Genomic DNA, 15,274 nt, shown 5'->3' on the forward strand with positions numbered 1-15,274 from the left:
CAACATCATCACAACATCATATGAAACATAAACGATTCTTTACTCCGGTGTCAGCAGAAGGCATTGAAACACTGCAGCCACTGTGCATAAACGGCAAACACATATTGCGGCACCTGACCCTCACACCAACAGGGAATTTAATGACATCACATTCTAAACACATTGTCAGCTTTGCAGCTACACCAACTTCTACTCTTCTGGGAAGGCTTTTCACAATATTTTGGAGTGTTTCTGTGGGAACTTTCGCCCATTCATTCAGTAGAGCATTTGTGAGGTCAGGAACTGATGTTGGATGAAAAGGCCTGGCTCACAGTCTTCACCCCAATTCATTCCAAAAGTGTTCGACAGAGTTGAGGTCAGGACTCTGTGTGAGACAACCATGTCTTTATGGAGCTTTGCTTTGTGCACTGGGGCACAGTCATGCAGGAAGAGAAAAGGGCCTTCCCAAACTGTTGGGACAAAGTTGGAAGCATAGCATTGTCCAAAATGTCTAGGAATGCTGAAACATTAAGCTAGCTCAACCCCTGAAAAACCGCCTCATCCCATTAACTTTTGTCTATTTTCTCTGCATCTAGTGTAAATCCACTATTTAATCACAAAATTAAAAAAAAAAAAAATAACTTTGTGCTCTCCTCATGCCAGCAAATGGCAATAGTGAGCCACAGCAGAATCCAGTGGGTGTATCCATGGCTTTCCCTTGCAAAGCTCCTCAGTTGGCTGGCATTTGTCCCCTTGCTCGGGTCTGTTAGTACATCAGCTGCACAAGCCACAATTTCTGTTCGGTATTTGCATGAAAATTCTCCAAAAGACACCAACACCACAAACTTGGTCGAGAGATCAAGTTCAGTGACTTAAATAAGGTTTTTGTTATAGATCTGAAGCGGCCATTCAAGAGACTGAGGTTTTTGGCACTTCCACGCTGCTTTCAGGTGTCCTCTTATTATGTCCCAGTTCAATCTAGTTTGTGCAAGGTAACAATAATTTCTGTTTTTTGAGTAAAGCTACAAATTGCATGTTTATCTGGCAACAAAAAAAACAAAAAAAAAAGGAAGACACTCACCAATATAGGCATCTCGACTTGTTGGCACAGGAATTGCCAGGCACAGGTAAGTGTCTGACTGTAAATATTAAAGAATACAATGATGATTTTAATTAGTGAATAATAGAAAAGCAGAGTAAAAGACCAAAAGGTGATTTAAGCTTAAACCAAACATGTAGTGTGTGTACAGTTTACAAATGTCATGTTGATATTAAGTGACATTTAGCAATGCAAACTTATTTTACACTGTGAAAGATGGCAGAGGATTCATAAATATTCTGTTTGCTTCAAAGGAAACGTAGGTAAGGTTCCTGACTTCATGAAATGATTTCTGTACCCCATAAAAAGTTCATACAGGAGTTATTAAATGCAGGATAACAAGAACACACTGATAATAGATTCCTCCTTTCATTCCTTTGTCATTTGGGTTCTCAAAAGTGGCTGAATATCAGCTGTAATTACTTGGGACTGAAAGCCATATTAAAATCACTCTACTGGGGAGCTAAACACAAATTAAATGGGTTTTAATTCATTTTAGTCTAGTCTTTCACAAGAGATAATTGTGGGTAGGGTTGCAATTAAGTATTGTTTTCCTTAATTATGAATTTGCTGCACATTTTCTCAATTAACCAATTCATTATTTGGTCTATCAAAAAGCGAGTAAAATACAAGTGTGAAAGGTTTCTTGCACTTTAAGATGAGATATTAGGATATTCTGTTTGCTGCCACAGAAGAAAACAAACAAATATACACATTTCAGAGCTTGAAACTAGTAACTGTTGGGCATTTATGCTGAAAAATGACAATAAATGAAGATGAATTATCAAGATAGCTTCAGATTAATGTTCTGTAAATTCACTAATTATTTATTCTTTGATCACTTGGTTCAGGTCAAATGATGAGTATGCTCTTAAAGTATAAGGACACAGACCCTTTACTCAGTAGTTATGTTTTAGAAACAGACTCACCCCAGTTGGGACAACACCAGGCATCCTAACATCCACAGAGAAATTGTAAGAGTTTGTTAAAATCTGTTGCTGTTTTGTCCTGGGCACACAGTCACTGGAATCTGACAAGACATTTCCCCATGACCTTAGGGAGGAAGAGGGAAACACTGTGGTTTACTTCCTGTTTTAAAATTGACACTCAATCATTAACAGCAGAGGAAGAAGCCATAGTGATTGACTACACATCAACAGAACAACCCATTTAAGCAAAAACAATCAAAACTAGAATTACTACCTCGCTGTCTTCACTTCGACACTAGACTGATACAGGACTTCATCGCATAGTGTACCAACAACAACCTGAAGCTCAGTATCAACAAAACCACTGGGTGTGGTGGACTACGGCTGTATGTCTATCAGTGTCCAAGTTAACTGGGAGAAACAAATCCTTATATGCACGGTCAATAATAGTAACTCTGAGAGAACACAAAGAAACTACAAATTCTTCACACACATCTTCAGTCTGGCAGCACATCTTTAAAGTCAACACAATTTCAAGGCAGGCACCCAAGATTCAGTTCAGTCCAGTTCAGTATCTGACCAAATGTGAAATGTGATCACAGTCTCCCCTTTTGTTGATGAGAACAGTGCTGAATAACAGACTTTTGCTTGCTTGTGTTTTTTTTCTTGTTGTTGTTGTTCTTTTGCACACCATTATAATGTCATGTATGTAAATGTAAAGTTGACCATTGACCTTTAGGATATAAAATGTCATCACTCAATCATTTTAGCAAATTTGATATTTGTCTGAAACTGTTAACATTGGGGTATAAATTGTTAGGTTATAGCCAAAAATATGTTGACGGTGACCTTTTACCGCCAGACCTAATGAGTTTATCCTTGAATCCAAGAGGACTTTTGTGCCAAATTTGAAGAAATTACCTCACAATGCTTTTGAAATATCCCATCACAAGAATCTGAAAGACGAACCAAAAACAAAAATGCCTCCGGCCATGTCTAAAACACACCACTCTCATTGGCACAGAGAGTAGTGAAGGGTCATCCTGCGGCAAACTACACCTGGCTTATCTTTTGCTGAAAAGCAATTCAATGGCTGGACAATCAGTTTAAATTAGAAAACCAGGCACTAGTAACACAAAGATTGACAGCAGTAAAGATGCCCTAAGTTGCCCTATGTTTAATGTACCGGTAAGTAAATCAGTCTCAAGCAGGCTCCAGAGCAATATGTATAAAAACAATCAGAGGTTTGAGTCGTAAGTTTTTATTTCCATTTGAAGCATCATTTTATTTCCATGTGTTTATGACTAGTTTTGATTTGATCCCTTTCATAAATTCATTTTAAACTAAACTCATCACTTATGATGTTTGGTTTTAACAGCTGAGATAACACTGCTGATGATTTCACTGATCCTGAAGACGTCCACAATCTATGCCTCATATAGCAACAGAGTGACGGAGCCAACTCAAATCACTCAAATGTCTAAGAAGCAGTAAAACTTGGCAGTTAACCTGCAGTCGTAACAAAAAGATTGGGCTGAAATCATTTCTCAAGCAAGGTGATCACTGACAGCTATCAATGCATATTTGCACAATTTAACTGAGAAACAATGTGCCGACACTGTGGACAAATGATGCAAAGAAATTATGGCATGAATTGCAAAATGGAGGAAAGGAGATAAAAAAAGAAAAATAACCAAAAACTTTCGAAGTTTGAGATAAATTCAAGCGGAAACAAAATATGAGCTCTGTACAGTACGTCTGTTGCAAAATCAAATGTGAGTGCTTACAGCATCTCAACAGGAAGTGTTTAGTCTACAAATCCAGTTCACATGGTGCTCACTCAACACAAGGTAACATTACATTAGCATTTAACATAACAGTAAATCAGTATCATTGTTGGTTGAGATGAAAGCTGACTAACCAATGAGGACATTGCCACTGGCTAGCCAATCAACTTACCATGCAATCCAAGAGTCCAGTATTGTATGTTGACACTGACATATAGTACAAATGTCAGTGTCAACATCATACTGAGAAAGGGAAAAGAATAGCTTGTAAACAGGTACAAGTAACTAAACAGGGGAGTTGCCCTTTTTCTGGATAAAAAGCATTTTAGAGTTTATTGTATTAAATTCTGTATGATCTACATGGAAGAAAAAAGTTTTTGTCGCCAGTTACTTAGAAACTCAATAATTAGGCTGTAATCGTTGGTAGACACTAAAAAGTGCATGCGCATTGCCAGATCCGTTTTAGCGGGGCATGTGTCACGGTAAAATCTCTCATGTTCAATTTTCAACAAAAAATGGTAGTGCATTAATTTAGATTCGTAACACTGTGGAAAGACTTTTTAACTCCAACAGAAATGTGCGCAGATTCTGCATTGTGTGTGTCTGTGCTGAGCACGTCAATGTGCATGTGCAGCAGCAGGTAAACTACACTCATGGAAAAAAAATATTAGACCACCCATGTTTACGTCGATTTCCTGTTCATTTTAATGCCTGGTACAACTAAGGGTACATTTGTTTGGACAAATATAATGATAGCAACAAAAAAAGTTAATAAGAGTTTAATTTAAGAGCTGTTATCTAGCCATTTTTCATGGTTTTCTCGATAATAACCAAAATCACTTAAGTTCTTATATCAATAACTATGGCACTGTACTGGCAAAAACTGTTTTTTTTAATCATTCCATGTTTTCTTTTCTGTCCGATAGTCTTGATTGCATAATCATTGTTTCTGATGATTGCAGTCATGCGTTTTGACACACTCTTCACCAACTTCTGACATTGCTCTGCTGTCACAGCAGCCCATTCCTGTTGCAAAAATTCAAACAAATTTTCTTTGTTTCTGGGCTTGTGGTTCTCCATTTTGAGTTTGATGATGTTCCACAGGTTTTCAATTGGATTTAGATCACTGTCTTGTTGGAAAATCCAGTCATTTGAGCCAGGAAAGAGTTTATCAGCTGATGGAAGAAGACCGTTTTCAAGAGAAGCCCTGTACGTGACCTGGTTCATTCGCCCTTCACACAGTTGCATTTGCCCTGTTCCACCCATACTGAAACAACCCCACATCATCACCGATCCACCCCCATGTTTTACTTTAGGGGCAAGACAGTCTAGTTTTTCTAGGCTTCTCCAGGCTTCCTCCTAACCATTAAGTTGACTGGAGTGGTGGAGCTGATGCCCACATCAACTCAAAATTGGATTCATCACTGAGGAGACCTTTAGCCCAATCATCAACAGTCCTTCTGATCCCTAGCAAAGAGTAACCGGGCTTTCCTCTGCCTGTCGTTGATGAAAGGCTTCTTCCGTGCCCTGTGTGAATTCAGACCAGCTTCAAGAAGTCAGTTTGGAACTGTTCTTGCTGAACAAGTCACATTTCTTGACAGTGCCTACTCATTTTTAAGGTCACTGGAGGTCTGACGACAATTTCTGACACAGGAACGGATGAGTGCACGGTCCTCTCGTGGGGTAGAAAGACATTTCCTGCCTCGACCAGCTAGCAACTTGGTAGTACCATGTTCGGATTAAATTTTTCTTGGTATAATGATCGGCTGTCTGGAGATCTTCAGTTTCTTGGCTACCTGTCTTTCACTCATGCCAATTTCCAGCAGTGCCAAGATGGCTGCCTTTGTGGTTTCACATAATTCTTTTGTTTTAGGCATTATGCGAGAGCTGACAACTTCTGAGCTGTGCTATGGCTTGAATGTAAGCAGGAAACCACTCTAGGCCTTTGCATGTACAGTGCTGCTTATGACATGAAATGGCTTCTTATATACCATAGGAATACAATTAAGCTTAAGCATGTCAAACAGGGCATAAAGTATAGTATCATGGAATCAACTGCATTTTTTGTCATGTTCATTGTATTCTTCGGGTAATATACCTTCAGTGGTACTAGGCATTAAAATGAACAAGAAATTGAAGAAAACAAGGGTGGTCTAATAATTTTTTCCATGACTGTATAATGCGCATGCAGCTATCCTATGTGTCGGCACACCAAATTGTGTGCATTTAGGTATAGTAACACGACGTGACAGAAGGAAGTTTTTAAATAGACCCATGATGATGTTTAAACTACATTTTACACAACAAACCCAATGTCTACTATCAACATCTGCCCACGTTGTTCTTCTGTGTAGTACTAATATAACTGACTTAAACAACATATCAGCTAAAAAACAAATACATACAATACATAGTCTTCAGAATTCCAATTATAACAACCTGTCATGTTTGCCCTTTGCAATTTATGATGTTTATTGCATGTATGTTTCTCTCTCTCTCTCTTTCATCCTCTCTGTCCTGTCTACCTCTTCTCCCCCCTCTTCACCCGGCCGACTATCAGCAGGATAGTTCTCCCTTGCAAGCCGGGTCCTGCTCAAGGTTTCTTCCTGTTAAAAGGGAGTTTTTCCTTGCCACTGTCTGCTTGCGCGGGGGTTCAGGCTCTGGGTCTCTGTAAAGCATCTAGGGACAATTTTGATTGTATAAGGTGCTATATAAATAAATAAATTGAAATTGAAACTGAATTGAAATCAGAATAATATCAGATTACTGATGTATGTTAATCAGCTGAGCAGACCATATTCTCAGATTACACAAATAATCAAAAACACTCTAAATATCTGACAGAGTTAATGAATAATGAAAACTGTCTTGTACTTTTTTCTCTTTCCTCACATCTGCACAGATGTTAATCCTCACACAACACTTATCACAAGTTTATCCTTTTACAAACCTTTCAGCATCAAACCAGTCCAATGTTAATACAGACCTACGAGTACAACTATAATGTATTGTATGTAAAGAATGTCCCCTCGAGGATAAATAAAGGAATTCTGATTCTGACATGGATTATAATATGAATATATTTATTCTATATACTACTGCTGACTAAATGTCACCATGATCCACCCAAAACGGTATTCTGTTAACAGAATAAACGTTTAAAATCATTCTAATAAAATTAATATCTCTCTAATTCAAGAAAAAAGTATGTATTAAACGTCATATTGCTGCGTCGATGTCTAAACCAATCACTATGAGGCGATTACCAGTGATCGATTCTGTACAGATCTGGCTTATCTTAAACGAGCGTAGTTTTGAACATCAGGAGCAGCCTATTTAACTGCGTTGCTAACCGAGCGACAAATTCAGTTTGCTTGGAGCCCAGGTCATTTGCAGGAAATATTAAGCATCATAAACAAAATACAGATTAAAAAAAAACCTGCGCACTTCATCTTCTCAGGGCTGACTGATATGCCCCTTGCTATTTTCCCTTGTCCTCCATTTTGCAATCCATGCCATCTCTTCTTTGTATCATGTGTCCTGAGCATGAGCACAATGGCTGCCAATTAAGTAGTGCAAGGTATTTGCATTGATTTTGGTGATTTGTAGTAATCAAATTACACATGTAATGGTTCTGGCAACAGTACAACGTAGGGCACATTGTACAGCTGCCAAATCTACTACTTATTAGACATGTCATTGAAAAGGACGGGCAAAGAAGAAGTGTAAATTCATTTGTGTCATACTGTGTCATGTGAGGTTGCACAACAAGGCCAGAGAAGCGGTATGCCTATTCATATTTTATTGTGTAACATTCTGTTCGGGGATCTGGCTAATAAGGTTACATGGGCTGCATACAAAGGTTGGAAATGTGTGTATCCATCTTTTATACTTTGTGAAACTTTACTGTTTTCTGTACAGATCTTAATTATAAATACACAAAACAAAACACACAACCTTTTCACACATGCAAAAAGCTTTGTCACAAACACACAGGGTATTTCTACAGCTACTAAACTTTACTACACATTCTCAAGCTCAGATATGTGCATGCAATTGTTTTTCACTGCAGACAGTCAAATCATACTATATGGACAAAAGTATTGGGACATGACACCAACAGAGATTTTAACATACATAGACATTAATATGGAGTGTCCCCCCCCGACCAAAATTTACTGTTGACACAATGCAATCAAGCAGGTAAAGCAGACTGAATGGCTAGGTGTTTGATTTTATACACGTGTGGCAATGGGCCTGACTGAAACACCTGAATTCAATAACAAAGAAGTTGTCCCAATACTTTTGTCCATAAAGTGTATTCATGATCATCATTTTACACGCTCAAAGCCTTTATGGCTAAGCCTGAAGTCCAGCAGATGTAAGCCAGCATCAATATAGTAAATAAATGTACATTAGCCTGTGTCATGAACTTAGAGGTACTTCATAAGTTCATAAGACGAGGGAAGTGTCTTCAGATCTGTGCCACCTTTAATTTTCTACACCCAGATTTATCCTGCTGGTCCAAGGGTCTAAACCACCATCCTCTGAGTCATAAGCTCACTTCTCTAACCTTAAAGCCACCACTACCCTACTACAACCGATTCTGTGCTGTATGAAATGGCTACCTCAGACAATGTCAGGAGTGCATATGGAAAAAAGGCTTAAGATGCGAGGTTAAAATACATATATATATATATATATATATTTCTAGACAGATTAACAACTAAATGCCTTTCACATATCATATACATTCTATCCAAAATCATATTTTTTTTCTTACCTTTTCAACCTGTAAAGAGTGTTTTGTATTTCCAGACTGTGGCTGTGACAAATAAATGTTACCACCACCATGCAGAACACAGGAACTCCCATCATGCCTGTTATCCGCTGCTGCTGGTTAGGCTGCAAAGGTGAAAACAGAGGTTGTCAGAACTATGTGGTGGGAAAAGACTAAATGTGTACATTACATAAGTGAGTGCTTGTCACACCTCGTATTCTTGCTTTGCTTGGTTGAGGAGTAGGAATATAAGTAGACCCTACTCCTTTAGCAGGTCTGACTGCAATTTATGCTTGAGTCCTCTCAGTGGGTAAGACGCCTGTCTGTCTGGAGCAACAACGTGAAACAAGCATGTGTGTTAAGTGACTGCCAGTACAGATATGGAGTCCAGTAACACAACAAGCTGCGTCAGTGCTTTTTATTTGTTTACATGCGCTTAATGAAGATGGTCTGTTTGACAATATATACTCCAATATTATTTGTTTTCCTTTAGACAAGATTTTGATACAACTTGCAGTATGAGGTAGTCTAACTTTGGTTGGATGAGTTTGTATATCAATGCCTCTGAAAGCAAAAAGTCCCCCTAAAGTGAGAACAAAAGCATAGTGACAATAAAAACAAGCTGAACAAAAATTAAAATAAAACTACTACATATATTTCTGGTTGGGATTATGGAGCTGTCATACACAAACATCTCTTCTCAATGACTTGTGAAACAGCAAGCTCAATTAGTGGCAATGACATCCAGCAGGAGCACTTCAAGTGGCAGCAACAGGTGCCACAGACCTGCTGCAGCAGCTGTTGCTGTCTGAGGTATTGTGAGAAGAGCGAATTTATCATTTTTTTTTTATTTATTACTATTGCAGCTTCTACTGAAGTTACCACAGACTTGCCGTGGCAGCTGCAGTTGCTGCTGACTGTCACCATTTCCGGTATATTGTGAGAGGTTTAAAGATTCTACTCATTTTAGGAGAAAGGTTTTAGGAAGTCATGTTAGTGAAGAGCGTTAAAGTCTGCATCAGAAGTTGATGGAATAATAGCCAGCTGGTTGAATGGCTTAAACAGTTAAAGGATTGTCCTGTGTGAAGGTCAATATTGTGGATTTATTGTAGATTTGGTTAATTTATTATTATTTTCAATTTCTGTTATAGTAGCCACAGACTTGCCGCAGAGGCTGTGGCTGTTTGGTAAAGTTGGGACTAACTAAAGTTGGCAGCTGCTGGGGTATGTGTATGTGGGACTGCCACCAGAAGTCCTGCTGCTAGCTGCCAGCTAACATCATTTAATCCAGCCCTTGCAGAATGGCTTTGCACTTTAGACCCTTGTTATCATGGTGTCCTGAGATTAACTCAACAGGTTCAGTCATTTTAAAAGCAACAATGTAAATGCCTGCTTCCAGTTTCTTACATATGAGAATTTGAAGCTGTTCTTTGTCATTTATGAAGTAAAAGTAGTAAAATAGCAGTAAAAAAATCTAGGGGTTTTTGACTGTTGACTGGACAAAAGCAATTTGAAAATGTCACTTTGAGTTGTGGGAAATTGTAATGAGAATTCTTCCCCATTTTTTGACATTTCATAGAATAAATGATCAATCATAAAAATAATCATTAGTGGCAGTCGTATACGCATACAAATACCTGACAAACATACATATATTGCACTACAGAACAATATACTCAATAATCATCATATTTCATTCCATTCCCAAAATAATCATCTTCACAAATCAGAATCAGTCATTAACATAAAGGACACTTTACTAATTAGCCAAGCACAGCTAATGCCAGAATAGTATTGTATGAAAAAATTAGAGATGATGAAAAAAAAAAAATCATTTTATGTTATTGTTCAATTCTGCAAATTAAATAGACAATAAAAAAGGAGTCTTAATGGTCTAATACATCCATAAACATTAAACTTAAAGCATCCACAGCATAAATAGTATCTCTTACAGTTGACAAATCCTTGGCATCCCATGGTATTTCTCACATCTCCCAACCACACTACCCGAGGAAGCTGCAACCTTGCACGTTTTCAAGCAGCTGCACATCACATTTACCTTGGCACCCAGTGGATGTTTATAAAAGACCATTGATATACCAGTGAGATGTTCCGCTTGTGTGGTGAGTCATCGCTGATCATAGACTAAAGGGGGGGGGGGGGGGGGGGGGGGGGGGGGGGGGAGTGACTGGGCAGTGCTGTGCTGACGTCACAGCCCGATGAGGAGATAGAGGAAACCATGGAAACAGGTCTCATCCCACTCATTGACCACATCACGTATTCAGCCAGAAAACACAGCAGGGTGTAATATTAAACATTTCTACCATTATGCAGGTTACTACGGCAGCCATTTACTATTTTAGAACCATCTTATCATTCCATCATTATGACAGACACGGCTCTCGACTATTGGTTTCAGTAACAGCTGGCCAGTGCAGATAATAGGAAAGACATAATGTTAGCAAAGAGTAGGACGAGTTAGAAAAGAAAGATCTGCATAGGTTAGGGTGGAAGTAAACAGCAGACCTAAACACAAAATGTGTTTAACTGTGTCTTTTTCAGTACATAATTGATATAATTATTAGGCGTCCATATAAACATACCACACCCACTCATCGAAGCAAACAAGCGGTAACGATTTTTTAAAGGCAGCTAGTTTTGCTGGTAAGTGGTTAGCTCCTTGGGTACTTAATGAGTGTGACTCTCATGTTAACATTGTACATAAGGTAGGACTAACTATCGTGTGCGTTGGTTTGTGTGCATTGACAGATAAATGTCGAATCTGAGCCGTGACCAGTTGCTGGAGATGTCTCAAGTGTAGTTCTAGTCGGTTTACGATTTAACTCGACAGGACAGTTAAAAGATATATGCCTTTTAGATGAAACAAAATGGTACCTGCTCGCTCTAGCTAGGCGCCTCTCAGTCGCATGTATTGGGTCGAAAACCTGTGTGTCGCGGGTAAAAAAACATTAACAACAACGACGACGACTTCTGTTTCTGTTTCCTCTTCCTCTTCCTCTTCTTCTTCTTCTTCTGCTGCTGCTGCTGCTTCTGTGTCTTCTTCTTCTTCGTCGTCGTCGTCGTCTTCTTCTTATTCCTCCGATGTTTATTGGCGGTGGGCAAACAACTTTTAAGTGCATTACCGCCACCTGGAACAGAACTGGCACTACATATGAGTCTTAAATTCTCCCAGTAATCCCTGATATTTCTAAAAACCTGAAACTCGCTCTACAGCCCACATCGCCTGAATTCCTTTGCAACAATTATTAAGTTTTCAGAGTCATCTGGTTCTTCTGGAGTGCTGTTCTTCCTCATCTTTCTTGTTATTTTTCTTGTTATAATCAGATTATCAGATTATTGGTGCATTACCGCCACCAAAACAAACAAAAAACAAAATAAAGGAAAACAAAAGGTTGAAAAATGAGAAAACATGCTCCCACTCTCAACCAGACATTTTAATGTAAATTGCTGTTCCCCTGATTTAGTCTCCCTGCGTCCATCCATCACACAAGGCCATATGGTTTCCCTTCCATTGTCACTGTTTTGTTTAGTGAACAGTGTCCCAGTTTTAACCTTGTCAAAACACTTTCCTGTCTCCTATGTCCACTACCTACCTTTAGTAACTTTGACACTCGGTGAATTTAATGTGGATGTCTTTGAATCCTGTCACTCCTGTCTCTGATGTCTTAATGCCACAGCTATAAATTTGTAAAATCATTGTAATTTTTCATAAAACGATAGCTGAAGGTACTTACCATCAATTTCACGTATTTCTTTCCTGTTAGTCTGAAATGCCAGAACATTCCTGGATCTTTTTCAATGTCAATCCCTACCTGACGAAACACATATGGAGCTGCACACAAGTAAATGTGTATATTACCACGAATGGAGAATCAGAAATAATACTTTGGCGATTGTTTACGTCAAGGAGTGAGTTCCGTAAACAAATAAAAAATAAAATATATAAAAAATAAAATTAAAAAAAATAAATTTTTATTCTGTAAATCTGACAGGAAGTTGCTGTGTGTTTTTTTCCGCTCGATCCGGGTACTGGAAGCTGTGGCATTCATGAATATAGATTGTAGGTTGTACCCATACAAACAGTAGACAGGTCTTGTGTTTGAGATCGTGTCTGCTGAAACACTGCACAATGTGAATCTTCAGGTATGTTATAAAATGACGTTAAATTACGTTAACGTAGCTTAATTTATAATTTGTCTTTGTTGATGCTTTAGATCAACTGGACGTAAGCTTGCTGTGTCAGCCTAACTTGATCGCTTTCAGTATATCTTCCGGACATCCGTGATAGCTCTATTTTGCCCGTGGATATGTTATTGTGCCAAAATATTGACCAGCATAACAGCTTTTGTCTGTCGAAGTCCGTGTTTCTCTCAAGGAAGTCATCATTTGCGTTAGCTAGGCACGGTGGTGCAGTGGCTAGCACTGTCACCTCACGGCAAGAAGGTTCCAGGTTCGAATCCTCAATCAGTTTGCATGTCCTCCCTGTGCCTGTGTGAGTTTTATTCGGGAACTCTGGCTTTCTCCCACAATCCCCAAAATATGCATATTATACTAACTGGTTACTCGTGCACATATATTGCCTTTGTGATTGTCTGTCTTTGTGTGTCCGCCCTGCGCTTGATTGTCGATCAGTCCAGGGTGTACCCCGTCTGTCGCCCGTAGTCAGCCGCGACCCTAACGGAAAAGCGGGGTAGAAGATGGATGGTCCAGTTGTTTTAATTTTAAGGCGCGTCTTTTTATGCAATTATGGTACCGGTGCTGGGAGCGGCCAAGTAGGACAAAAAAGTATAAGGCAAACTAAAGGAGTTCTCACATTTCTCTAACATAATCGATATCATATCACACATTCTGAAATGTCTTTGTGAGCTGAAACATCATATAAGTTTTAAAAATGTTATCTGTAGGCCTTGATCAATTCTGTAGTCTAGGGTCTAGTCTAGATTATATAGATTACTTTTTAAAATGTCTTTCAGAATGTGAAGTCATTTTACTTCAGGCTACCACTTTGGACAAAACAAAATTTCACATCCTCTGTAAAAATGAATTGTGCTTAGTGTTTTGCCCACTAGCTGATAAACTAACATTATCCTCCTTCCACCTTTGTTTTCCATTTCAGATGCAAAGTACCATGGGTTGGAACAGCAGCAGTACAATACAGTACAGTGTTCTAGGGATGGTTGTGTGCCTTGTTGCTTTGCTTCTCAGCAATATCTTGATCTACCTGTATCTGGACTCCATGTATCACAATGATCAGCAGCTGGTGTCCTCTCGTGCTGGCTGTGTGCCTCAACACTTTAAATTGGCAACCATGAAAAATTGCACTCCCTGGCTTCAGTGTTCACAGATAAATGCTGAGGTCCACAAGGTGAAACTGATCGGCCAGGGAGCTGTTAAAAAGGTAGATTTTCATGCTGTATGCTGGCTTTATTTTGTGAACTGAATTTTAGAGAGAAATTAATTTAACAAAAAAAGAATACAAAAATAACGTGTCATCTCATCTTTTGTTCTGGCCAGTATTGTCCATGTGCAGCTTAGCTTAGTCTTACTGACCTCAGCATGTGCTATTTTTCTACAGGTCTATCTGGCAGATTGGAGGGGTCAGAAAGTGGCTCTGTCCAAACTATCATCTTTGGATTACCAGGATGATTTTTTCCACGGATTATCCATGTTAAAGGCCCTACAGGGGCACCTGGTAGTGCAGTTGGTGGGGTCTTGCCTTGAAGACAACACCCTGGTCACAGAGCACCACCCATTTGGTTCACTGCTTAACTTAGATAGAGTTTTTGCACAAGAGCCACACCAGCAACACAACACATGGCAGATGCGACTCAGGCTGGCTATTGATTATGTTTCCATCCTCCATTACCTCCATAACAGCCCTGCTGGGCGGCGAGTTATGTGTGATTCCAACAGCCTGGAGAAAACACTCTCTCAGTTTCTACTGACAAGTGATTTTCATCTGGTAGTGAACGATGTGGATGCACTGCCTGAGGTGGATCCATCCAGAGGCTTGTTGGTCAAATGTGGTCATCGGGAGCTCAGCGGGGACTTTGTAGCCCCAGAGCAGCTGTGGCCATTCAGAAACCAAGGACAGCAATTTTCAGATCATCTCATGCCGGATTATGATGAGAAAACAGACATCTGGAAGATCCCAGATGTGACATGGTTTTTGATGGGAAGGGTCCCCGGAGGAGATTTAGTGCACTTCCATCTTTTTCAGATCCATGAAGAGTGTAAGAATCAAGACCCCAAGCTCCGCCCTTCAGCCCTGGATGTTTTGAAAGTGTACAAGTCAGTCTACAGCAGCATGGTGCGAGACAATGTTGGCTTTAGAGACATGCTGTAGAATACATGCTTGACTTATCTCAAAAAGACTGTGAAAGTACAATAAAAATCCAAGCTACAGTTGACAATTTTGTGCTCTTTAAATGCTCCTCAGTTTGGAACCAACTGTAGGTTTAGGCACTTCTTTTTCACAGTTTAGTTTACTTGGTTGCATTTACTGGTCTAGCACGATGATGATTATGACCAATTCTACATCCGTCTTTAGAAATGAGTGAACCTGTCCTGATTGTCACTGCTCATTCTTACTGCTGGATCATGAAATAGGCTCTGCCAGAACTCAGGGTTTGCACTTTTGAAAAGTTAATGTGTAACCAATTTTCAGGTCTCAAACTGA

At 39.3% G+C, this 15,274-nt stretch overlaps 2 protein-coding genes across 8 annotated transcripts in view; one reads left to right on the forward strand and one right to left on the reverse strand.

Annotated features, from left to right (window-relative positions):
• Nucleotides 1-11,620, reverse strand: part of pam (peptidylglycine alpha-amidating monooxygenase) — a 42,251-nt gene extending 30,631 nt beyond the window's left edge. Inside the window, exons 1-5 of one of the 5 annotated variants that reach the window (XM_046375135.1) lie at nt 11,470-11,618; nt 8,786-8,901; nt 8,578-8,699; nt 2,008-2,131; nt 1,061-1,118 (exon numbers count right to left, since the gene is read on the reverse strand). In XM_046375135.1, the coding sequence (XP_046231091.1) occupies nt 1,061-1,118; nt 2,008-2,131; nt 8,578-8,672 (277 nt within the window). In that variant the 5' untranslated portion in view covers nt 8,673-8,699; nt 8,786-8,901; nt 11,470-11,618. Of the gene's footprint in view, nt 1-1,060; nt 1,119-2,007; nt 2,132-8,577; nt 8,700-8,785; nt 8,902-10,526; nt 10,718-11,469 lie in introns of those variants that run through there. The other 4 variants (XM_046375138.1, XM_046375137.1, XM_046375136.1 and 1 more) reach the window with 4 other exon arrangements.
• Nucleotides 10,849-15,000, forward strand: pomk (protein O-mannose kinase). 3 transcript variants are annotated; one of them, XM_046375161.1, is made up of 3 exons: nt 10,849-11,238; nt 13,712-13,993; nt 14,171-15,000. In XM_046375161.1, exons 2-3 carry the CDS (start codon nt 13,712-13,714, stop codon nt 14,939-14,941), a joined length of 1,053 nt encoding a protein of 350 aa, XP_046231117.1. In that variant the 5' UTR covers nt 10,849-11,238; the 3' UTR covers nt 14,942-15,000. The 3 variants fall into 3 exon arrangements, with proteins under 3 accessions (XP_046231117.1, XP_046231116.1, XP_046231118.1); XM_046375160.1 differs by lacking the exon at nt 10,849-11,238 and adding an exon at nt 12,588-12,738; XM_046375162.1 differs by lacking the exon at nt 10,849-11,238 and adding an exon at nt 12,601-12,655.
• The last annotated feature ends 274 nt before the right edge of the window (nt 15,001-15,274 follow it).

This window comes from Scatophagus argus, chromosome 20, assembly GCF_020382885.2.
Source record: "Scatophagus argus isolate fScaArg1 chromosome 20, fScaArg1.pri, whole genome shotgun sequence".
Taxonomy (NCBI): Eukaryota; Metazoa; Chordata; class Actinopteri; family Scatophagidae; genus Scatophagus; species Scatophagus argus.